A 25078-nucleotide genomic window follows, 5' to 3' on the forward strand; every position below is an offset into this window, starting at 1 on the left:
ACACTAAAATTAAAAAAATTTTTTTTCTTAGTAAAATGTTAAGTGCTATATTTGTGAATAGTTTTTAGTGGACAATAAATTATCATATGTATATAAATTATATAAAAAATATATGAATATATGAAATAAACTGCAGACTTCACTTGTTCCCTGTAATATCTCTTCCATAATTTGAATTGCTCTTATATTTATTTTTCATGTATTTCCTGTATTCTAACTTTTTTCTCTGTCCTTTTTAAAGACAGCGGATTATTTAAAAATCTCCTTGAAGGTAGAATATTTCTAACTTGTCTTTGTATTTAAGTGCAAATAATAGAAACTTATTTTAAACTTATTATGCCTTTGCCTCCTAATGTATGTGAAATCAGGATTCCTATTGAAGAAAATCTGATTCTAACCCTAATCTAACTTTACCTCCTATTTTCATGTGGAGATAGTATTCTTCCTGTATGATTACCTCCCCATGTAAAAGCATTATTAATACCACTTTCTCAACTTATGGGAGTGTTGGAAGGTTTAATTACCCAGTGTTTATTCAGCACTTTACAGAAGAAAAATGTTATTATTAACTAGGCTAATCACAAATTTAGCTTTTAATATGGTTAAGTTTCCATTTCTTTGCTTTTCTTTTTAATTACTTAATAAAAAATGTGACCAACTGGCTTTTGTTCTTTAGGAGCTGAATAAGAATACAAATAATGTAATACTATCAAAAATTTTCCTCTTATATTTAAAGGATTAGATTCAGTAACACATGTTGAAGGCTGTGCAGCTTTTTCCCATTTAAAAATAAGTGTTTCCATGCTTCTTGCAATTTGTGGTAGATTTAAAATGTCTTTGCTATTTTGTGTTTCACTTTATACATGCACATTCTTGGAAAATGTCACTTTCTCAAATACTTTGTTCCGCTTTTCCTAATTTTGGTTCAATCTGTTAAATATCATGAATAAAAATAATAAAAGTCTTTGTAAAGGAAAATGGTATTAATGTTTAGAATTTTCAAATCATAAAAGCCATACTTCACATTGCTTTAACATTATGCTCATTGTAGTGCATTACAAAAAAACTATTTTGAAAATGTTGTTCATGGTTAAGAAATGACTGATTCTAATAAAATACATGAAAATAAACAAAAAACGTATTGTTTTAAAATTGAGAGTAGATTCTGAGACTCAAAATTTAAGAGACTCGTAACTCTGGAAAACAAACTGAGGGTTGTTGGAGAGGAGATGGGTGAGGGGATGGGGCTTATATTATATGCACCTGATGAATCATTAAATTCTACCCATGAAACTAATAGTGTACTATACTATATGTTAACTAAATAGAATTTAAATAAATTTAAAACTAAATACAAATAAACTAAAAAATAAATAAAATAAAAATAAAACTAAAATATTTTTGATAGAAATCTCTAGTTACATTGCTGAAATTTAGTTTTCAAATGCAGTATGTGAAAAGACAACTTGATGTTATTTTGAAGTAGTACAATGGCAAAAGGATTTAAGCTTTTATATTTCCATTAAAAATCCTACTGTTATTGGAGCACCTGGGTGGCTTATTTGGTTAAGCTCCTGCCTTTGGCTCAGGTCATGATCTCAGGGTCCTGGGATTGAGCCCAGAGTTGGGGCTCCCTATTCAATGGGGAGCCTGTTTTTCTCTCTCTCCCTTTCTCACTCTCTCTCAAATAAATAAAAATCTTGGGACGCCTGGGTGCCTCAGTGGTTGAGCGGCTGCCTTTGGCTCAGGGCATGATCCCAGAATTCCGGGATTGAGTCCTGCATGGAGCCTGCTTCTCCCTCTGCCTGTGTCTCTGCTTCTCTCTCTCTCTCCCTCTCTCTCTCTCCCCGCCCCCTCTCTGTGTGTCTCTCATGAATAAGTAAATAAAAAACCTTTAAAACTAACTAACTTAAAAATCCTACTGGTCTTTTTTTGCTTTCTAAGCTTTTATTTAATTAAATTCCAGTTAGAAAAAAAATCCAACTATTCTTTGATTGGGATTGTACTATATCTAGTGATCAATTTGTGCAAAAGAGGGAGAAAGTCTACAATGGTTATCTATTGCTGTGTAAGAAATAATAACAGACTTAATGTCTTAGGACAACACACATTTATTATGACATAGTTTCTATGGGTTGGCAGTCCAGGCACAATTAAATGGGTCCTAACTTAGAGTCTTAAAAGGCTGTTGTTAAGGTGTCAGGAGAATTAGATTTTTATCTGCCATCTTGACTGGGAGAGAACCCACTGTTCAATTTACTCAGGTTCATTTCTTTGTGGACTTAAGATTGAGGGCTCTGATGTACTGTTGACCATGTGCTGGAGGCTGGCTGTAGTTCCTGGGCTTCTCCCACATGGCATCTTAAGTACTTAATCAGGCCACCAAGGAAAGATTATAGTGATGAGCTTTGAGAGGATGGGACTAGTAATGGTTGGAGGCATAAGAAACATTCCTGAGATACTGGAAGTGTATTTTCCTGTCTATGTAGGGTTATATATGTGTATCTACCTTGTGAAAATTCTAGATGTTCATCTTAGAATTCACCAAACCTTACACTTTTCTTTTTCTTTTCTTTCCTTTTATGTTATTTTATTTTATTTTATTATTTATTTTTTATTTATGAGAGACACACAGAGAGAGAAGCAGAGACACAGACAGAGGTTGAGAAGCAGGCTCCATGCAGGGAGCCCAATGCAGGACTTGATCCCAGGAGTCCAGGATCACGCCCTGAGCCAAACAAAGGCAGATGCCCAACCCCTGAGCCACTCAAGCATCCCTACACTCTTCTTTATGTTTGTTTGCTTCAGTTATCTTTATTTTAAAATAATTATAAAACATAAAACAAATTCCAGTGACTTCTAGATTTTTCACTGTATTTTTTATTTTTTAAACATTTTTCTTATTTTTCTTCTCAACTTTTCTACTTTAGAACTAGTTCTTTGATCAATATGACTTATTAATAGAAGCAGGTGATAAGTAAATCCTACCACAATTTAGCCATAGGTCATTGAATAATAACCTTTAAAAATAGGAGATCTTTCTTTTTGAGTTTTTCTGGTAAATTCCAGTTAGTTAACATACAGAATAATACTAGTTTCAGGTATAGAATTTAGTGAATCAGCACTTAAATACAATACCCATTGCTCGTTCCAAGTGCACTCCTTAATCCCCGTCATCTATTTAACCCATCCCCCCACCCACCTCCCTTTTTAATTGCAGTGGAATTTCAGTTTGTTGGTAGTGGACAGCCATACATTATTTGGTAATTTATTAGGAATCTTGTAATCATTAATAATGTAAGAATGCTACTTCATAACATATCACATGTAGTGATATTGGCCCCAATTACTGTGGTGCTAACTTCTGGGGCCAAGATGCCACCTGCCTATATGATGATAGAAAATAGTGTGTTAAAGCAGTTTTTTCAGGATTTAGAATCCTGACCATAGCTGCTTCTTAAAGCCCTTTTTTCTCTACTTCCCAATATTCTACATACCCTATGGATTAGGGCTTCTCTGTGACTTCTCATGGTAGGATATAGTTTCTTCCTCCACTTTTCTGTATTTATATTGATATATAGTGTCCTCTTCTCCTCCATCTTTTTTATTCCTACTTTGGTGTCCAGTTTCTGGGCTTGCTCTTTTATCTCCTTGCATTCCACCATTATATTGAAAATAAATTCCTCTATATCTACAGCCTGGCTTGCTTGCTTGCTTTCTTTCTTTCTTCCTTTCAAGATTTTATTTATTTATTCATAGACACAGAGAGAGAGAGAGAGAGAGGCAGAGACACAGGCAGAGGGAGGAGCAGGCATCATACAGAGAGCCCGACGTGGGACTCGATCCCAGGTCTCCAGGATCACACCCCAGGCTGCAGGCGGCGCCAAACCGCTGTGCCACCAAGGCTGCCCTACAGCCTGGCTTTCTTTTAAAATACAAAATTTCCTAGTAATACTCCCCTACTTTGATTTTTATATTCTCTTAATTTTGTTAATTTTTATGTGCCTTTTTTGATTGCTTTGTTTTATATAGTATTCATTTTTTAAAAAAATTGGCTTAAAATATGTAATTCCTATTTCCCTAGTGTCTGTATCATTGTTCAGTGAAGTTAAGAGGAGATCCCATCTCCATAATCCAGAAGAGATGTGCTCTCTTGCTCTTCTCTCTACAGTCTTAGCCACACGGTTGTGACCTTGTGACCATCATGACAGATTGTGCCCTTTTTACAGGTTCATAATAGTCATCAGAAGAAACCAGTACCCTTGGGTCATTTCTAATTCTTCCTGTCTAATCCTCGTAAGACTGTTTGGACAGTGATGCATATTCTTTCCTCCCCTGCACTTATTCTTTTAACCTGCTTTATTCATACTATTCATCAACACTTATCATTTGGCTTATTTCACTTATTTTTTAAAAATTTTAAAAATATTTTTATTTATTTGACAGAGAGAGAGAGTGCACAAGCAGGGAGAGCAGGAGAGGGATAGGGAGAGGGAGAAGCAGGCTCCCTGCTGAGCAGAGAGTCCAACTTGGGACTCCATTCCAGGACTCTGGAATCATGACCTGAGCTGAAGGCAGGTACCTAACTGACTGAGACATCTAGGCAGCCCTATTTTATTTATTTATGTGTTTATATTTGTCTTCATCTACTGGAATATGCTCAGTGAGGGAAAGAACTTTGGCCTGTTTTGTTCAGATTACCTAGCACAGAGATAACTAAATTTATCAAATGAATAAATTAGTAAAAAATAAAAAGCAATGATTCTCTTCCATAATTTTGAGAATAATGCCTAATTTTGACACTTCATTTTTTGTTCATTGTGTACTTCCATATTGCTCTATTATTTTATTGCTCTTTAACTATTTTAAATATATGATAGGTGAGGTATTAGGATACACTGATTATATCACCTATAATCCTCTGTTCTCCGAATATTTTTTCTTTTTTTCCTTTTTAAGGTGTTGTGGTATATCTATATATGGATACAGTTTTATAATTTACACGTACCCATATGTTGCTTGTCCTTATGTCAGATACTTCTCTGGTCATATAAGGGGAGGGCCTTTATAGTAAAGAGCATGGCCTTTTAAGACTGCCAATCACTCATGGAATGGTTAATTGGTCATTTCTTATTAAGTTGATTATGTCTGGGAGATCTTTAAATTGACCTGTGGGTAAAAGTATCCTGAGATTTCAAAGAAAGAAGCAAGTACTTCAAGCTAGGAGGATGCCATTGTAGTCAGTCTGAAGAATTTTTGAGACTTAGGTGTGTAAAGATGGGAATGGAAGAGAGCCAGGTAGATAAGGACCATTAGTAAAGAAGATACTAATGGCGCATGGGCTGGAGTACAAGTTGAAAGAAGAGAGTGTCAAATAAATATTTTAAAAGAATTGAGTCTGTGTCATAGAGGGCTTTATTTGCTTAGATGAAGGGCGGAGCTTTATGACAAGGAGATGTCTTTAATAGTTTCTAAAACAGGAATAAATGATTAGAGGTATTGTTTAGGAAGATTACTCTGGCAAAATAGATAGATTTTTAAGTCTGTAACCGTTGAGTGTGGTACAATGAAATAGATCGCAAATCCCCATGCTTATAGTCCCTAATTATGGGTACTGCTCATTACACTCTGTTTTTGAACATCTTGTTTCCTTCATCCATTCTGATTACTCCTTCAAAAATATTTACTGACAGTATATTATATTCTAGGCACATAGTGAGGGCATTAAAAATGAATGATAATGTCATTAGTGGCTTGAACAAGATCACAATATATTGGAAACTTGAAAATAAATAATTTTAATGAGCATAAAAATATTGTAATGTTTTTGAAATGTCGTTTTGTCCCAAGGTTCCATCCTCTAGGTTAAGTTTTTCCTTTCTACTTATTTATCAACTTTTTCTGTCAATATGGTTGAATATATACACAAAGATGCCCCCATTGACTGTCTTGTTTAATAATATTATTTCTAGTCTGTGTTTCTCAGACTGGAAAATGGCATGTACCTATCATTATTGTATCAAGCAGAGTATTTTCACTGCCCTAAAAATCCTCTCTATGCTCTGCCTATTTATCCCTTCTTCCCTCAGCTTCTGGCAAGCACTGATCTTTTTACTGTCTTCATAAATTTGCCTTTTCCAGAATGTCATATAATTGGAACTTCATTCCATTTAAGGCTATATAATATTAGATCATATGTGTATACCGCAATTTGTTTATGCTTTCATCAGTAAGGGATGTATGGCTTTTTTGGTACTTTGTGGTGGTTATGAATAATGTTGATATGAATGTTCATGTATATGTTTTTGTGGACATATGCTTTCATTTCTTATGGATATACACCTTGGAGCAGAATTACTGGGTCCTATGGCAGTTCTGTGTCTAGCTTTTTAAAGAGCCATCAAACTGTTTTCCACAGAAACTGTACTATTTTACATTCCCACCAGCAATGGAGCAGGGTTTCACTTTCTCTACGTCCTTGCTAATGCTTGCTTTTTTTCAGTTGTTTTACTATGACCAACCTAGTGGGTGGGAAGTGGTATCTCATTGTGGCTTTGATTTGCATTTCCCTAGTAATTAATGATGTTCTGCATCTTTTCATATGTTTTTTGGCCGTATCTCTGTTTTTCTTGGAGAAATGTCTAATCGTATCTTTTGCCCTTGTGTAAATACAGGTTGTTTGTCATCTTATTGAATAGTAAGAATTGAATATATTCTGGATACTAGACCTTTATCTTATCCCTGATTTGCAAATATTGTCTCTTTTTTCAGGTAGTCTTTTCATTTTTTTAAAAAAATTTAAATTCAGCTTAGTTAACATATAGTGTATTATTAGTTTCAGGGTAGAGTTTAATGATTCATCAGTTGCATATAGCACCAAGTGTTCATTACATCTTGTGCCCTCCTTAATACCCATCACCCAGTTATCCCAACTGCCTACTCACCTCACCTCCAGCAACCCTCAGTTTGTTCCTTAGTGTTAAGAGTCTCTTATGGTTTGCTTATCTTTCTGTTTTTATCTTATTTTTCTTTCCCTTCCCTTATGTTCTCTGTTTTGTTTCTTAAATTCCACATATGAGTGAAATCATATGGTATTTGTCTTTCTCTGACTTGTTTCACTAAACATAATACACTCTAGTTCTAGCCACATCATTGCAAATGGCAAGATTCCATTCTTTTTTTAAGGCTGAGCAATAGTCTATTGTGTGTGTGTATGTGTGTATGTGTGTGTGTGTGTGTGTGTGTGTGTGTATGTGTATACATATGTACTTGTTATGTGTATACATATATATGGTACATCTTCATTCATCTGTCGATAGACATCTGGGTTCTTTCCATATTTTGGCAATTGTGGACATTGCTGCTGTAAACACTGGGGGGGCCTGTGCCCCTTCAAATGACTATTTTTGTGTCTTTTGGATAAATAGTAGTGTAGTTGCTGGGTTGTAGGGTAATTCTATTTTTAACTTTTTGAGGAACCTCCATACTGTTTTCCAGAGTGGCTATACCGGTTTGCATTCCCACCAACAGTATAAGAGGGTCGCCATTTCTATGCATACATGTCAACAACTGTTGTTTCCTGAGTTGCTAATTTTAGCCATTCTGACAGTGTGGGGTGGTATCTCATTGTGGTTTTGATTTGTATTTCCCTGTTGATGAGTGATGTTGAGCATTTTTTCATGTGTCTGTTGGCCGTTTGTATGTCTTCTTTGGAGAAATGTGTCTTTTGCCCACTTCTTGATTGGATTTTATGGGTTTTGGGTGTTGAATTTAATAAGTTCTTTATAGATTTTAGAAATTAGCCCTTTATCTGATATGTCATTTGCAAATATCTTCTCCCAATCTTTTCACTTTCTTGATAATGCCCTTTGATGCACAGAAGTTTCCAATATTGATATAATCCAATTTATGTATTTTTTCTTTTGTTGCTTGTACTTTTGGTGTCATATCTAAGAATACTGCCAAATTCAGGGTCCTGAAGATTTCTCTATATTTCCTTCTAAGAATTTTACAGTTTTAGATCTTATATTTAAGCCTTTAATCCATTTTGAGTTAATTTTTACATATGATATAAGATAGAGTCCTACTTCATTCTTTTGCATGTGAGCTTTCAGTTTACCCAGCACCACTTCTTGAAGATACTCTTTCCCCCCCCCCCATTGAATAGATTTGGCAACTTTTTTGAAAACGAATTGTTCATAGAGGTATGTGTTTATTTCTGGAATCTGAATTCCATTCATTTATATATTTGATGTTATGTCAGTATCACAGTGTTTTGATTAAAATTGCTTTGTTGTAAGTTTGCAGTTGGGAAATGTGAATCTGCCAAGTTTGTTCTTTTTCAGTACTGTTAGGCTATTATGAGCCTTTTGCAATTCCATTTAGGAATTAGGTTTGCTTTTCATTTCTGTAAAAAAGGGGCAGAAATTGGAATTTTGATAGAGATTGCATTGTTCTTGTTAATGAAATTGCTTCCTTAATTTCTCTTTTTGTGATTGATAATTACTGTTTTATGTGTTGATCTTGTACCCTGCAACTTTCCTCAATTTATTCTAGTTCTAGTATTATTTTGTGGATTCTTTGGGACTTTTAAAAATATATTTGATCATGTTGTTGCCTGTGAATAGAGTTAGTTAGTAAAACTTCTTTTCCAATTTAGAAGCTTTCTATTTCTTTTTCTTGCCTAATTGCTTTTGCTAGGTCTTTCAATACAATGTTGAATAGCAGTGTTAAAAGTGGATATCCTTTTCTTTTTCCTGATCTTAGGGGGAAGACATTCAGTCTTTTGCCATTGAGTATAATGTTAGCTATGGGTGTTTCATAAATGCCCTTTATCATATTTGGAAATTTCCTTTTATTGCTAGTTTCTTATATGTTTTTATCATGAAAGGATGTTGAATTTTGGGAAATGCTTTTTCTGTATCAGTTGAGATAATCATGTATCCCCCCTACCCCACATTCCATTAATATGGTGCTGATTGTTAAGGAGTTTATTATTTAATTCCACATATTTGTGGCCCAGTGATTATTTAAGAGGTTATTGTTTAATTCAACATATTTGTGAATTTCCAGTTTTCCTTCTGGTTTTGATTAACAATTTCACTCCACTTTGGTTAGAAAGCTTGTTTTCATTGTTTTTAAATTTATTGAGACTTGTTATGTGGCTAACATATGGTATATCCTGTAGAATGTTCCATGTACACTTCAGAAGAATGAGTATTCTGTTGAGTGGAGTCTTCTATAAGTTGGTTATGTTTAGTTGATTTTTTTTTTTACTTTCTTTTTAAAATTTTTATTTATTTATGATAGTCACACACACAGAGAGAGAGAGAGAGAGAGAGAGAGAGAGAGGCAGAGACATAGGCAGAGGCAGAAGCAGGCTCCATGCACCGGGAGCCCGACGTGGGATTCGATCCCGGGTCTCCAAGATTGCGCCCTGGGCCAAAGGCAGGTGCCAAACCGCTGCGCCACCCAGGGATCCCTGTTTAGTTGATTTGTAATGTTGCTCATAAGCTGTGTTTATTTTTCTTCATTCTTTTTTAATTTTCCTCTGATGTGTAATTTCAGTTGTCTTATTTTCAAGTTTGCACATTCTATCTTCTGCCTATTCTGATATTCAGATACACTTCTGAAACCTTTAGTGTGTTTTCCATTTTCATTATTGTATTTTTCAGTTTCATTATTTCTATGTGGTTTCTGTTTTGTAATTCCTAGATCTTTATTGATGTTCTCAGTTTGTAGTTTATCTTCCTCTCTGTATTTTCTTTTAGCTCTTTGAGCATGATATTTAAGTCAATTGATATATATTCTTTGCATACTAAGTACAATGTCTGGGTTTCCTCAGTGTTAGTTTCTGTCAGTTTGTTTCTATGAATAGGCTATACTTTACTTTCCTGGTTCTTTGTGTGCCTTGTAATTTTTTGTTGAACAGTGGGCATTTGAATAATGTAATTTGCAACTCCAAACATCAGATTGTTCTCCTCTCTGGAGTATGCTGTTTTGACCTGCATCCAACCATTGTTTAGTGGCTTTTTCTAAACTCTTTTTGTAAAGACTATGTCTGTCTTACATGATTACTGAAACCTCTGTTTCTGGCAATTGGACAGTGATCTGACAGAGATTTGCTTAAATGGCAGACACAAACAAGAAAAATATAAATAAGATTTGCATATTTGTACTGAGCTGGGATGGTCCTTGAGTGTGTAGTGATAGCATCTGTAACACTTCCTTAGCCTTCATCTCCAGCTTGTTGCAGAGTCAAAGACTTAGCCAGAGATGCAAATTGTGTCCTTGCAATTTTTTTTGAGCAAGCATCTGGCTCTGGGCATGTGTATTATATTCTTGATTACCCCATACAGTGGGGTACACACCCACACCCACACACATGTTTTTTTCTTTCTTTTTCATTTCATTTTTATTTTTTATTTATTTTATTGCTTTTTAATTTAAATTTTGTTTCTGGAGTTTTCTTTTTTTAAAAAATTATTTTAATTCTAGTATACAGTGTTATATTAGTTTTTGTACAATATAATAATTCAGTCTGATTTTTCATGTAAAAGAATTGGCTTACCTGATTGTGAGCACTCACAGGTAAGGAATAAGGTAAGCTGGCAGGCTGGAAACTATCAGGTAGGGTTGATGCTACAGTCTTTTTTTTTTAATATTTATTTTTATTTATTTATAATAGACATAGAGAGAGAGAGGCAGAGACACAGGCAGAGAGAGAAGCAGGTGCCATGCCCGGAGCCCGACGCGGGACCCGATCCCGGGACTCCAGGATCGCACCCTGGGCCAAAGGCAGGCGCGAAACCGCTGAGCCACCCAGGGATCCCCTGATGCTACAGTCTTGAGGCAGAATTTCCTCAATACTATATATTTTTATAAATTGAATCTATGTTCAGTTCTTTTTATCTGCTGTTTTCCATTTTATCCCTTATCCTCTTCTATATATATATATATATATATATATATATATATATATATATCTAAGCAAATGGTAGGTATTTGTCCTTTTAATGGCTGAATAATATTCCATTGTGTGTGTGTGTGTGTGTGTGTGTATATATATATATATATATACACACACACCATGTCTTCTTATTTTTTTTTTTTTTAACCATGTCTTTCTTATCCATTCATCTGTCGATGGACATCGAGGCTTCTTCCACGGTTTGGGTATTGTGGACATTGCTGCTATAAACATTGGGGGGGGGGGCAGGTGTCCCAGTGTTTCACTGCATCTCTGTCTTTGGGGTAAATACCCAGGAGTGCAATTGCTCTGTCGTAGGGTAGCTCTATAGAAAAATACATACCTGATAAAGGATAGTTTCCAAAATATATAGAGACCTCTTAAAACCCAACAATAAGAAAATGAAAAACCTGATTAAAAATTGGGCAAAAGATCTTACCTCAAACATAATATATAGTTGTCAAATGAACATATGAAAATATGCTCTAGGGGCAGCCCTGGTGGCTCAGCGGTTTAGCGCCACCTTCAGCCCAGGGCCTGATTCTGGAGACCTAGGATCGAGTCCCACGTCAGGCTCCCTGCATGGAGCCTACTTCTCCCTCTGCCTGTGTCTCTGCCTCTCTCTCTCTGTGTGTCTCATGAATAAATAAATAAAATCTTTTTAAAAAATGCTCCATATCTTATATCATCAGGGAAATTCAAATTAAAACAACAATGAGATGCTGTTTCACACTTATTAGAATAGCCAAAATCCAGAAAACTAACAACAACAAATGCTGGTAAGATAGTGAGCAACAGGAGCTCTCATTCATTTCTAGTAGGAATGCAAAATAACAAAACCACGTTGATAGTTTGGCAATTTCATACAAAGCTAAACTCTTGCCATATGATATGATCCATGAAATTACTTTGCTTGGTATTTACCCAAAGGAGTTGGAGATTTATATTTGCACAAAATAGCGCACACAGATGTTTATATTAGTTTTATTTATAATTGCTAGAACATGGAACAATCAAGATATCCTTCGGCAGATGAATGGATAAAGAAACTGTGGTACATCCAGGTAATGGAATGTTAATCAGGACTGAAATGAGCTATCAAGCCAGAAAAAGAAATGGAGAACAGTGTCAAATGCACATTACTAAGCGAAAGAAGTCAGTCTGTAAAGGCTACATCCTCTATAATTTTAACTCTACTTTCTAGGAAAGGCAAAACTATGGAGATAGTAAAAAGATTAGTGTTTTCCAGGGGGGTTGAGGGAGAGATGAATAGGCAAAGCGTACAGGAATTTTAGGGTAGTGAGTCTGTTTTTCATGGTAGTATAATATTAGATATGTCATTATAAATTTGTCTAAAACCATAGAATGTACAATACCAAGAGTAAGCTGTGGACTTTGGGTGATTATATGTCATTGTAGGTTCATCATTTATAGTAAACATCTTATTCTGATGGGGGATGTTGGTAAAGGGTAGTCTGTGCATGAATGATGGGAAGATTATATGGAAAATCTTTATATCTTCTACTCAATTTTGCTTGAAACAAACTGCTCTAAAAATAAGTATATTTATATTGGCAATATTTTTTAATGTGTTGAATAGTATTACAGAGAAACTAAGAAATACTGGAGTAGACAAGATATTTAGATGGAAATATTTATAATATTTTCAGTATTTTTTCTTTTAAGAAATCTGTTGTTTTATAGTTCCTTACTGATTAATTTAACCATTGCATTTTCTTCTTTCTTTTTTTTTTTAAGATTTTATTTATTTATTTAAGAGAGAGAGAGTGAGAGACAGCAGAGTAGGAGGGAGGGACAGAAAGAGAAGCAGGCTTCCTGCTGAGCAGGGAGCCCAACTTAGAGCTCCATCCCAGGACCCTGGAATCACAACCTGAGCCAGAGGAAGATGATTAACCAGCTGAGTCGCCTAGATGCCCCTAAGCATTGAATTTTCTGTAATGGAAGCTTTTTAAAAAAATTTGCTTCTCAAATAGTTCTCATCAACGCACTTCACTGAAATGAATGAACTATGTAAATACCATCATCACATTGACTGTGGGAGGACTTTTCCCTCCCTAATAAAACCTTAATAATTTACTTCCTGGGGGGATCCCTGGGTGGCTCAGCAGTTTAGCGCCTGCCTTTGGCCCAGGGCATGATCCTGGGAGTCCTGGGATCGAGTCCCATATCGGACTCCTTGCATGGAGCCTGCTTCTTCCTCTGCCTGTGTCTTTGCCTCTCTCTCTGTCTCTCTGTCTATCATGAATAAATAAATAAAATCTTAAAAAAAAAAATTCCCTCCTGGATATAGGTCATGGGTACACTAGGTAGCAGATCATTCTGATACAAAATTTTTCAGCTTTTGTTCTTGGTTACTCACTATAAAACAAACTACTTAAAGAGAAGGTTAGTTAAGGACAGTTGTGTTCATTTCTATTTTATATTTATCTTGAAAAGTAACTTTACACTATGTATGTTGATATCTATGTATTAGAAAGACAGATGCTGGGACCACAATTAGAGTTTCTGAACCAACCATTTATTAATAAAAATTGCATCATTCCTGCTTTTTTTTTTTCCAGCTTCTGTTTGTTTGCACTATGTTGTTACATTTTAAATTTGGCTCTCAACATTTCTATGTGGAACTTTTTTCTTAAAGCATTAATTAGGTTTATTGTAAAGTTAAGTCATAGCTTTATATTTAAATATCAGATGCAAACCTGTAAAAATGTTGAACCATTTGAGTTCTAGAAATCTAATGAAGACTCATTCTATATACAACTTTCTTGTGGCAATGGTCTGGTGTATACTAGAGTACAAAGTAAAAGCTTATTTCGTGTCTATATACTTTAGTTTTAGTTTAACACGTGTCCTTTCGTTATGGGGCATGCATACTGCTGATGTTATGGAAAGATTTCTCATCAGCCTATCCATGAGGAAAATTAAGATTGTCTTGCTGTGTCGCAGGAAAATAGTTAAGGCTTTTAAAAGGAAAGAAAATAGAGAACAAAAGGCTATGTCAGGCGTGTACACAACTGTGTTATTGGCAAATAGCATGACTCCTTTATGAATGTATGACTTTCTGAAAACTCTTGTTTTAAAAGAATTATCTTTTTCTGTTAGAGAGTGAATACGTTTTTTCCTGTATATAAATAGATTTTTCAATTCTACCAAATCTTGTTTGGTCAACTCTAAATTGAGCCTTCATAGCATTTGTTTTGTCCACTTCTATTAAAGGTTTTCTGCAGAAGAATCTCAGTTGTGACATTGTATGGATGCCAGTGAAATTATCAGAATTCATGTTTCTAGTGTACTGTAGCTATAATGAGCTGCTAATTGAAGGTGACAAGCTGTTTTTCCTTCCCAGTTGGTCTGGCAAAATGTTAGATTTCATTCATTATTAACTCATTGCTTCTCAGCAGAGGACTGGATTAATTAGTTGGGAACATTAAGAAAAGAATTTTTGCCTTGTGTCATTTTGAGAGATTGAAGTTCAGGTTTTATTAGGTTTTTCCCCACCTCCAGTTTTGCCACACAGTTGTACACAGTTGCGTAAGCACCCTCCATAATCAAGACACAGCACTGTTTCCATCACCCCCCAAATCTTTTCATAGCACTTTACTTAACTCTTTCCCTGCCCTGTGGCAACCACTGCTCTGCTTCCTATAATTATAGTTTTGCGCTTCTACCTTTTCCTTGAAAGGGACCTATAAAGTATGTAGACTTTGTATCTGGCTTTTTTCCACTTCATAATGATGTTGAGATTCATTTATGTTGTTGTATGGATAACTCATTCTATAATACTGCTGAATAATATTCCATTGCCTCAATAATCACCATATATGTACTCATTTATTGGTCTACATTTAGGTGTTTTGTTATTATGAATAACAGATTACCTAGACATGATATATGGTAGGCTACGTTTAATGTATAAAAAGCTGCTAAACGGGGCAGCCAGGTGGCTCAGTGATTTAGCTCTGCCTTCAGCCCGGGGTGTGATCCTGGAGACTCGGGACCCATGTCAGGCTCCCCGCGTGGAGCCTGCTTCTCCCTCTGCCTGTGTCTCTGCCCCTCTCTCTCTGTGTCTCTCATGAATAAATAAATAAATGAATCTTTAAGAAAAAAAAAGCCACTAAACTGTTTTTCAAAGTGACTGTACTATTTTGCATTCCCAACAGCAACAGTTTTAATTAGTTTGCATTCTTATGTTACCAGTCTTTAAGTTTTAGCCATTCTAGTGAGTGTAGTGATATCCCTTACTGCCATAGTGGTTTTAACTTGCATTTCTGTGTTCAGGATCTTTTCAAGTGCTCAGTTGCTATCTCTATATCTTCCTTGGTAAAGTGTCTTTAAAAATATTATGGCCATTAAAAAAATGTGTTGTACGTATTGTTATTGAAAAATAAGAGTTCTTTTTCTGAATACAAATCTGTTGTCAGATACATCTTTTGAAAATATTTTCTCACAGTATGGGACTTGCTTGTTTATAATTTTGATAATTTTATGTTAGTTATGTCTGTTCATGCTTTCTTTTTCTTGTTTAAGAAATAGATTTTATCTAAATTTTCTTCTAGAAGCTATTTGGTTCTTATGTTTAGTTCTTATGTTCTTATGCTGTGATCTATTTTGAGTTAATTTTTCTATATTACTTAGGGGAAAATTTAATTCCTTCCTTGCAAATATCTAGTTTTTAAAAGCAACATTTGTTCAAAAACTGTTCTTTCATCACTTACTTATATGGTACCTTTGATGAAAATCATTTGGCTGTATGTGTGAGTTTATTTATGGACTCTGTTCTGTTCCCTTGACCTTATTATGCTCAGACTAGTGTCATAATACCTTTTTTCCCCTTAAATCGAGATATAATTGCCATATGACATTATATTAGTTTCGGGTAAATGATATAATGATTTGATATTTGTATATATGGCAAAATGATCACCACAGTAAGTCTAGTTAACATTCATTACCATACAGTTACCATTTTTTTCTTTTGATGGGAACTTTTAAGATCTACTCTCTGAGCAACTTTTAAATATATAATATGGTATTGTTAACTATAGTCGCCATGCTGTAAATTACATCTGCAGGACTGGTTAATCTTATAATTGGATGTTTGTTCCTTTTGGCCATCTTCTTCCATTTTGCACACCCCTATCTTGGCAACTCCTAGTCTGTTCTCTGTATTGATAAGTTTAGGGTTTTTTTGCTTTTTAAAATTACACATATAAGTGAGATCATAACACTATTTGTCTTTGTCTGACTTACTTCCCTCAGTATAATACCCTAAAGTTCTATTCATGTCGCAAATGACAAGATTTCCTTTTTTAAAAAAAATGCCTAGATAATATTACATTGTGTATCTATAGCTGTATCTATCACATTTTCTCTATCCATTTATCCATTGATGGACACAGGTTGCTTCCATGTCTTGGCTGTTATAAATAGTGCTGCAATGAACATGGCAGTGCACAGTGTGTATTTTTGAGTGAGTCTTTTTTATTGTTGTTGTTAAGTACCCAGAGGTGGAATTGCTGGATCATATGATAGTTCTATTTTTACTGTTTTTTTTAAAGTTTTTATTTAGTATGATATCTAAACATTTTTGTTTAAATAATTGATAGAATTTTCAAAATGAAGCCATTTTTGAGGATTTCACTGTAAGAAGTTTTAAATTATGAGGTCAATTTCTTTTATATAGACACTGGGATATTCAGATTATTTCTTTATAGATTGATTTCAGAAAACTAGCTTTTAGTTCCATAGATTTTTTTTTCTTTTGCTTACTCTAGTTTCATTTCATTGGCTTCTTATCATATTATTAATTCCCCCATTGTACTTTATTAGATTTAACTTGCTTTTCTTTTCCTACTTTGTTAAGGTGGAAACATCAATCTCTCTCTGTTCTAGCGTGGAGAACCAGTGTCTTAATTACTATCCTTTCCAGTATAAGTTTGATCATGTGGATGTATATTTATATACATTGTAGAATGAGGTCTCATTCTGGTGGATTTTTTATTAGGGTAGAACTGTGTAAGTTTAGAAAGTCTGTCAGACTGTGTTATATACTTCAATGTATTTGCCTTGCTTTTCTTTTTGTGTAAATATGTCAAAATCTTACTGAATCTGAGGTATTCAGTATATTCATTTATTCAACATATATTTTAAATTTTTACTTTATAATAGCTTGTGCTTAATTTATAAAAATACAGGTGCTATTGTATTAGATAAATACAATATTTATTTATTGTATTGTATTTATGTATTGAGATAAATTACTATATTAATTAACAGTCCATGTTAAGAATGCATATATTAATGGTTCATCTTTATTGTAGGGTTGTCTTTCTTTTTTTTTTTATAAGATTTTATTTATTTCAGAGAAGGAGTGAGAATGTGCAAGCATGAGCAGGGGGAGGGGCAGAGGGAGAAGCAGACAGGGAGCCTGACTATAGGGATTACACGTGGCTCAATCTCAGGACTCTGGGATTGATGACCTGAGCCTAAGGCAGATGCTTAACCAACCGAACCAGCCAGGTGCCCCCTATTGTGGGGTTGTCTTTATGTATATTTTGACATACAGATTTGTATTATTGAGTTTTATACTTCTACAGTCAAGTTCTTAGCCAGTATAATGACAGCTTTATTTCTTCCTTGTAGTAATTCTTTTCTTGCCTTATGTACAGGACCTTCCATATTATGTTGAGTAGATATGGTTCAATAATGAATATTCTTGTCTAGTTCCTGATTTTAAAGATTTTCAGTGTTTTGCCATTATATATGATTGATAGTTTTTATTTTATTTATTACAGTATTAGATTAATGATATGTTTGTCATGAATAAGTTTTTAATTTTATCAAATACTTCTGCATTTATTAAGATAATCTTATGATTTTTCTTTTCTATAGTAATATTTTGGTGAGTTTCATTTTCTTTTTCCCTAATTTTACATTTCTGAAATGAGTTGATTGGGATATAGTATGATTTTTTAATAGTTCAAATCAATTTCCTTATATTATGCTAATTAGGGGTTTTACAATCATATTAATAAGAAAATGTAGGGGCGCCTGGGTGGTTCAGTCAATTAAGTGCCTGCCTTCGGCTCAGGTCATGATCCCATGGGATCGAGCCCTGCTTTGGGCTCCTTGCTCAGCAGGGAGCTTACTGCCCTCTGCCTCTGCTGCTCCCCCTGCTTGTGCTCTCTCTCTCTCTCTGTCAAATAAATAAATAAAATCTTTAAAAAGAAGAAGAAAATGCAGAGTTTACTGGCCCTTCCATGTTTTAAAAAATAATGGTTTTTGTCTTTTTTTTTTTTTTTTTTTTAGCACTAGTCCACCTTACTGTTGTGTAGATCTATATTCACTTCGTACTGGGGAGATGGTCAAGTCTATTCAGTTTAAAACACCTATCTATGATCTCCACTGCAACAAGCGGTAAGCATTTCTTAATGTGTTTCTTGTTTAAGGTAAGGTACCTCCTGGGCATATAGAGCTCTACTAGTATTATTCACCGTCTTTGACTTATTTTTTTAAAGAAGTCACAAAATACCTCTCAATTCTGCCAGATGTAGTAGCTGTTAAGTTTCTGAATTAATGTTTTCAAACTTCTAGTCTTGACCCATTAATAGTGAATTAAGTTTAGTGAGTCATACTACCATTTAAAAACAGAAATGGAAAAAAAAATAAATAAAAACAGAAATGGAAAAGAATAAAAGGTATCTGAGCAAATGTACAAAGGTTAAGTATTGCTTTGTGGAACTTTTTTGCATGTATAACGTAACTTTTTAATATATAGAATGTATGTGCTTCTGTGGTATGATACGAACTATAACTTTCCTGTTAGCATTCATCAAAACAAAGCATATTCTGAACAATAAAAATGGCTTTTAAATATTGTTATTTCTTTATATTTCATAGTAAAGATAAAACCTGGACTAGATAGATTTTTCTTTCTTAAAATGTGTTTTGTTGAAATCTCTAGGAAAATACTTGTATCTGGGTTGAACCTGACCTAATGATAATGAAGAATTAATTTATAGCCACTGAACGTTAGGGGAGGAAGGGGCTTTAGGAATCTTCTGTTCCAAAAAACCCCCCCAACATTTCCTTTTATATTTGAGAAAAAACTACAGCCCTACAGTGGTAAATGTCTTGATCGAGGTCATGGATGGAAACTGTAAATCTTACATCTTATCAAAAAGCAAACACATGGAACATGGAAAACACAATAATTTATGGTGTGTCAATATAAAATAAATTTTGTAATAAAAGACTCTCTGGTTAGATTTTAAAGGGATTCAAAGAGTGACTCAGAAAGGTAAAGACATACCTGACAAATATAAACTAAAAGAACATGTGGGCTTTGATACTAATGATAAAAGTATTCGAATTCAAGTACAAAAACATGAAATAGGACAAAGAAAAGCTGTTCAGTGATAGTGTGCAGTTCATAGTGAAGATCTAATTATTATGCATATTTATATTTCAAGTAATATTGAACTAAAATTATAGGAAACAGAAATATTATTGCTGGGATAATGTAATTATCCAATGACACATCAAATTATTCAAAATCAACATTATTGAATGGATGGATCCAGTGGGTAATATATTTAACCTGGGAAAATATAATGTAAGCTCTTCTTCAAGTGTCCTTTGTGCTCTCAGAAAATAGATTACTTGCATTTTTAGCCAAACGGAGACTTGAATACACTTGAAAAGGGAGGTTAAGTACAAATAAGATTTTTACATCCCAATTTACTTGTATTACAAATACACAAATATACTAGAAAATAGAAAAAACACAGTACAGTTTAAAAAAGCATTTCTTGCATTATTTTTTTAAACTCTTATAGTAAATCTGCATTTGTTCCAAGTACTGTGATTCTGGATGATACAGTTAGGCCAACTTTTCTTTTTTTTTTTTTAATTTTTATTTATTTATGATAGTCACAGAGAGAGAGAGAGGCAGAGACACAGGCAGAGGGAGAAGCAGGCTCCATGCACCGGGAGCCCGATGTGGGATTCGATCCCGGGTCTCCAGGATCGCGCCCTGGGCCAAAGGCAGGTGCCACACCGCTGCGCCACCCAGGGATCCCTAGGCCAACTTTTCTTATAACAAATATTTTTGTGTTTATTACTTTTAATTTTAGCCGTGAAGTAATGAGCACATTTACTATTTTAACAGATATAAATTAACTTGAAAATTAATTCAGTTAATCTTTTCATAGTCATAAGTAGTGATTGTGAAACTTGTGAGTAGGAGTAAAAGCAGACAAAAGTGATTTATGAATATGAGATGTCATTAATGAAAAGCGATTATGAAATTCTCTGGATATTTGGTTGATGTAGCAAAGGTTCATATTCTCTCCTTTTTTTAAGAAAAATGAAGATATGTTCAAAAACAAAAAAAATCTGTTGATTTATGTAATTTTTAGAAATTGATTTTTCACTTAGAGGTTGCACGAATTCAGATGTGGTAAGAGTTAGAAGAAAAGCCATACTGTGGGTTTCAGGATACTGCTTAGCTTTTGCTTTATAAAATGTCAAACCTGATTCACCAGGTCTTTCCCTGGTTAATTCTGTAGTTGGTTTGGCAGATCAGCTGTATGGCACAGTCTTTTGGACTTTGCAATATTCATAATAAATTAAACCATCCTGGTGGAAATGATTTTGTATGTTTCTATATTATGGGGACGGGCTGCTTGATTATAAGAATACCTTTTCATCTCTCTTTCTGCATTTCTCTCATTTGAGTTTGTCACCTTCTTATTATGGATTCCCTAAGCCTTTTAACCTGGGTCTGATGATTGGTTGGTTTCTTACGTTAAGTGCCATGACAGAATCATTTATTATGTGTTGTCAGCTGTGTTAAGGATTTTGTTCTGCATTAGCAAATGAACAAGATTAATAAAGCATGGATGTTAAAGACAACATTTTCTTTTTTCCCCACTCATCATTAACATCTGTTACTCAGATTTACCTCCCCCAAATTTGGAAAAAATACTCTGAGTATGTTAAGTATTTAACAATTATAATCTTTTATTTGATTATTAAAATAACTTTGAAATTTGGATCTCTATATTAATGTTATAGGAGAAATACTCTAAAACAGAATTAATAAAATACATTTTGAATGTATTTTAGAAATTTGATTATAAAATATTTTATAACTAAATTATTTTCCTAATTTTTTTTACGCATCTTGGTTCCTGGAGAAATAATAGTTCATACGGATTCTGATTAATTTTTAATATAGTGAGTCAATCAGAAATGACTCATTTATATTGAATAACAGTTATCTGAGTTTGCTTTCTTTCTTTTTCTCTGGTGTTAGGAAATTCAGCAATCATTTTAAGTGACAGGGTACATAAATCCATTTTATGTTTAATTCCATGACTTTGAGCCAGCACTGGAAAAACACTTTTAGTAAATAGCCAGCAGTTTATTGATTTCATACATTCCTGATGAAGATAGATTTATTTGATTTATACTGAATGCAAATAAAATTTTATTTAGAGGAAAATAATGTTTTGAGCTGTAGTTCTGTGACTTTTCTTCTTCTAATCATGTCCCTCTTGATTATGGTAAGGATTTTATGGTTCTGTTTTTACATTTTAAGAGGCTGATGTTTCTTGCCTAAATTGCATTGGTAGATACTTCTTTAAATCTAATGATTTAGCTTATTTATGATTTAACTTACAGAATTTCACATTCTTTTTTTTTTTTGTTTTTTTCCCCTCTAATTTTAGGATCCTCGTTGTAGTCTTGCAGGAGAAAATTGCTGCCTTTGATAGCTGTACTTTCACAAAAAAATTTTTTGTCACAAGTATGTATCAACTTGGTTTATTTCTATAATATGCATTTGAGTTTATACTTTTGATAGAATCATCAAACTTATTGATTGTAATAGTAACATCAGTATTTTGTGGTTATTCAATTATTGTGATATTCCTGTGTTTTCGTGGATCTCTGACTTACTATCTAGTTTTATGGTATGTATTTACAACCCACAACACATTTTTTTCTTGTTATTGAGCAAGCCTGGTACTGTGTTGCCTCAGTTTCTCCTTGTGAGTAATTTGATTAAGTTAGGTTCATGTAGTTATTTCCTACTCTCAAAGCCATTGTTAAGTTACTTCATTAACATAACCTACTTAAAAAGATAACTGGATTATGATACCTGAGGGATTTAAAACTTAAGAGAAATGGGCCAGTCTTTCTTTCTCTTCTTCCTTCTTCTTCCATCTCCCACAACTTGTAGTACTGTTTGAAAGTGCAGGAATAAGTACAGAATCTGGAGCCACACACATACTCACTAATTGGCCAGCTGATTCTTTTTATGAAAGGATTTGGTTCATGCACTTATAGGGGCAGGCAAGTCTAAGATTTGTAGGGCAGGTCAACAGGGTGGAGATTCCGAGAAATGAGTCCAAATAAGTCTGGAGTTAGAATTTACTGCAGAGTTGGTTTTGTTAGAACAGATCTGTTTTGTTACAAGTAGAGAATCCGGCTATATTGCTGTCGTTCTTGAAATATCAACTATTTACATACTTATTCATTAATTGTTTACTTAATATCTACTATGTATTAACTCCTGGGTAGTAGATATTATCTTATCTGATAAGAGATCATGTTCTTGAGATAACTAATACAGTATCATTTATATGTAATTATAAACATATATAATATATAACACATAATTCATAATTTATTGTAACATAGTTTATAATTTGGTAGACTAGGAGGAGGAATTATGACAACTTGTCTCCTTGAACTTGTGATAGTGTCTCAGAGGTCGACAAAGATAATAATGGAGTTCATGTTTACTGAAATATTTTTTGTTTTCTCACAAGGCCTAATGTATACCATTCATATCTCTAGCCCCTGGGACATTAAACTAACACAGTATAGGCTCTCATTAAATATTTCTTGAATGAATGAGTACATTAATCCAGCTGTCATTGATTTTATGGTGATCAGATATTTATTTATGGTTAATAATTATTAAATGTAGATCATTAGGCAGGATCTTATATTGTCACATTCTATATGTAAGAAAATAAGTTTTTGAGTATATATTTGTTAATAACATCTTCATTCACAAATGTATTTTATATATAATATGGGAAACTTTGGATATTACATGGCCTATTTTAGCATATTCTTCTCAGACAGGTCTTATACATTAATATATTTATATTACTCATTATTATAATTAAAACAATTAGAGAAACAGAATGTGTCTAAGGAACCATATGTGAATCTATCCATTACCTCCATATATATGGACTACAGAACAGTGATTCAGGATAGAGTATGAGCACCTCAGCCAGATTCAGATACCAGGTTTTCCTGAGCATTTATCTCACATTTTATCAGTGGTCTTCTGCCCTTCATCATTAATCAAAGATATGTGTGTCTTGGCTTCTGCAAGTCAAATATCTCAGTTGTGACTCCATAGTAATTTTACATTAGAGTCTATATTCCTTGGTAGCTGCTTTTACCTTTTAAAATAAAGTCAGGAGCATAGAGCTACTTTCTTTTTTCTTTTTAAAACATATTAACAGCTTTTGCTGCCTCGGCTGAGTGTAAAATTGAAGGAAAAAAATTCCAAATCATTATATGTTAAGATAGTTTATTTAAATGACAACGTATGTCTTGAAATTTAAACCTTATTTAAACATTAGGCTCTACTGGACTGTGTATGTTGAAAGTGATACTGTACTTGCCAATAGATCTGTTTCTTTCTTTGTAATAAGTGTTGGGTATCAGTGTCTGAAGAGAAGTTAATAAATACAAATAAGTTACTAGAAATCTTTATCTTATAGAGCACATTTAAAATGTAGTTTTTTTGGAAGTAGGTACAAAATATAGATTTTCAGTAATTAAATACCCAGTATAGAATTTTATTTTATTTTATTTTTATTTTTATTTTTATTTTTATTTTTTTTTATTCATAGAGACAGAGAGAGAGAGAGAGGCAGAGACACAGGCAGAGGGAGAAGCAGACATCATACAGAGAGCCTGATGTGGGACTCGATCAGGATCACGCCCTGGGCTGCAGGCGGTGCTAAACCGCTGCGCCACTGGGGCTTCCCCCCAGTATAGAATTTTTTTTTTTTTTTTTTTTAATTTTTTATTTATTTATGATAGTCACAGAGAGAGAGAGAGAGAGAGAGGCAGAGACACAGGCAGAGGGAGAAGCAGGCTCCATGCACCGGGAGCCCGACGTGGGACTCGATCCCGGGTCTCCAGGATCGCGCCCTGGGCCAAAGGCAGGCGCTAAACCGCTGCGCCACCCAGGGATCCCCCAGTATAGAATTTTAAAAGAAAAATTAAACTAATTATATGGGAACAATTTAAAATCATTAGATTTAAAAATTTTTTTAATTCAAGTATAATTCAAGAACATACAGTGTTCTATTAGTTTCGGGTGTACAATATAGTAATACAGCAATCCTATACATTACTCAGTGCTTATCATAACAAGTTCACTCTTTTAAAATTATTTTTATTGTTTTAATTTTTTTAAAAAGATTTTGTTTATTTATTCATGAGAGAGAGAGAGAAAGAGAGAGAGGCAGAGACACAGGCTGAGGGAGAAGCAGGCTCCATATATGGAGCCCCACGTGGGACTCAATCCTGGGTCTCCAGGATCACACTGAAGGTGGCCCTAAACCGCTGAGCCACCGGGACTGCCCAACAAGTGCACTCTTAATCCTTTTACCTCTTTCGCCCATCCTCCCTGCCCCCTAGTTTGTTCTTTGTATTTAAGGTTTTTTTTGTTTGTTTGTCTCTTCTTTGATCATTTGTTTTGTTTCTTAAACTTCACATATGAGTGAAATCATATATTTGTCTTTCTCTGACTGACTTGTTTCAAGTAGCATAAAATAACTAGATTTATGTATTGAATTTATAATTAGATTTGAATTATGCAGGCTTTGTAATATTTTTGATGCATTGAAATGAGAATAGACCTTTTAGAGTACTCTGTTTTATTGGAGAAAATGGACAAAATTATACGGTAACAGTAGCTTTTAAGCTTAGATGGTCTAATAAAATTTTGCATAAAATGATGTAGATATACCTTATGTCTTTAATTGT

At 34.0% G+C, this 25078-nt stretch overlaps 1 protein-coding gene across 11 annotated transcripts in view; it reads left to right on the plus strand.

Moving 5' to 3' along the window:
* Positions 1–25078, plus strand: part of BCAS3 (BCAS3 microtubule associated cell migration factor) — a 591271-nt gene that overhangs the window by 116654 nt on the left and 449539 nt on the right. For all 11 annotated transcript variants that reach the window (XR_013354264.1, XR_013354262.1, XR_013354263.1 and 8 more), the window contains exons 8-9: positions 18299–18406; positions 21724–21800. Coding sequence is in view for 8 of the 11 variants with exons in the window: in XM_077852358.1 (XP_077708484.1) it covers positions 18299–18406; positions 21724–21800 (185 nt within the window). In the remaining 3 variants the exon portion in view is untranslated. The remainder of the gene's footprint in view (positions 1–18298; positions 18407–21723; positions 21801–25078) is intronic.

Source organism: Canis aureus, chromosome 16 (assembly GCF_053574225.1).
Source record: "Canis aureus isolate CA01 chromosome 16, VMU_Caureus_v.1.0, whole genome shotgun sequence".
In the NCBI taxonomy this organism is placed as follows: domain Eukaryota; kingdom Metazoa; phylum Chordata; class Mammalia; order Carnivora; family Canidae; genus Canis; species Canis aureus.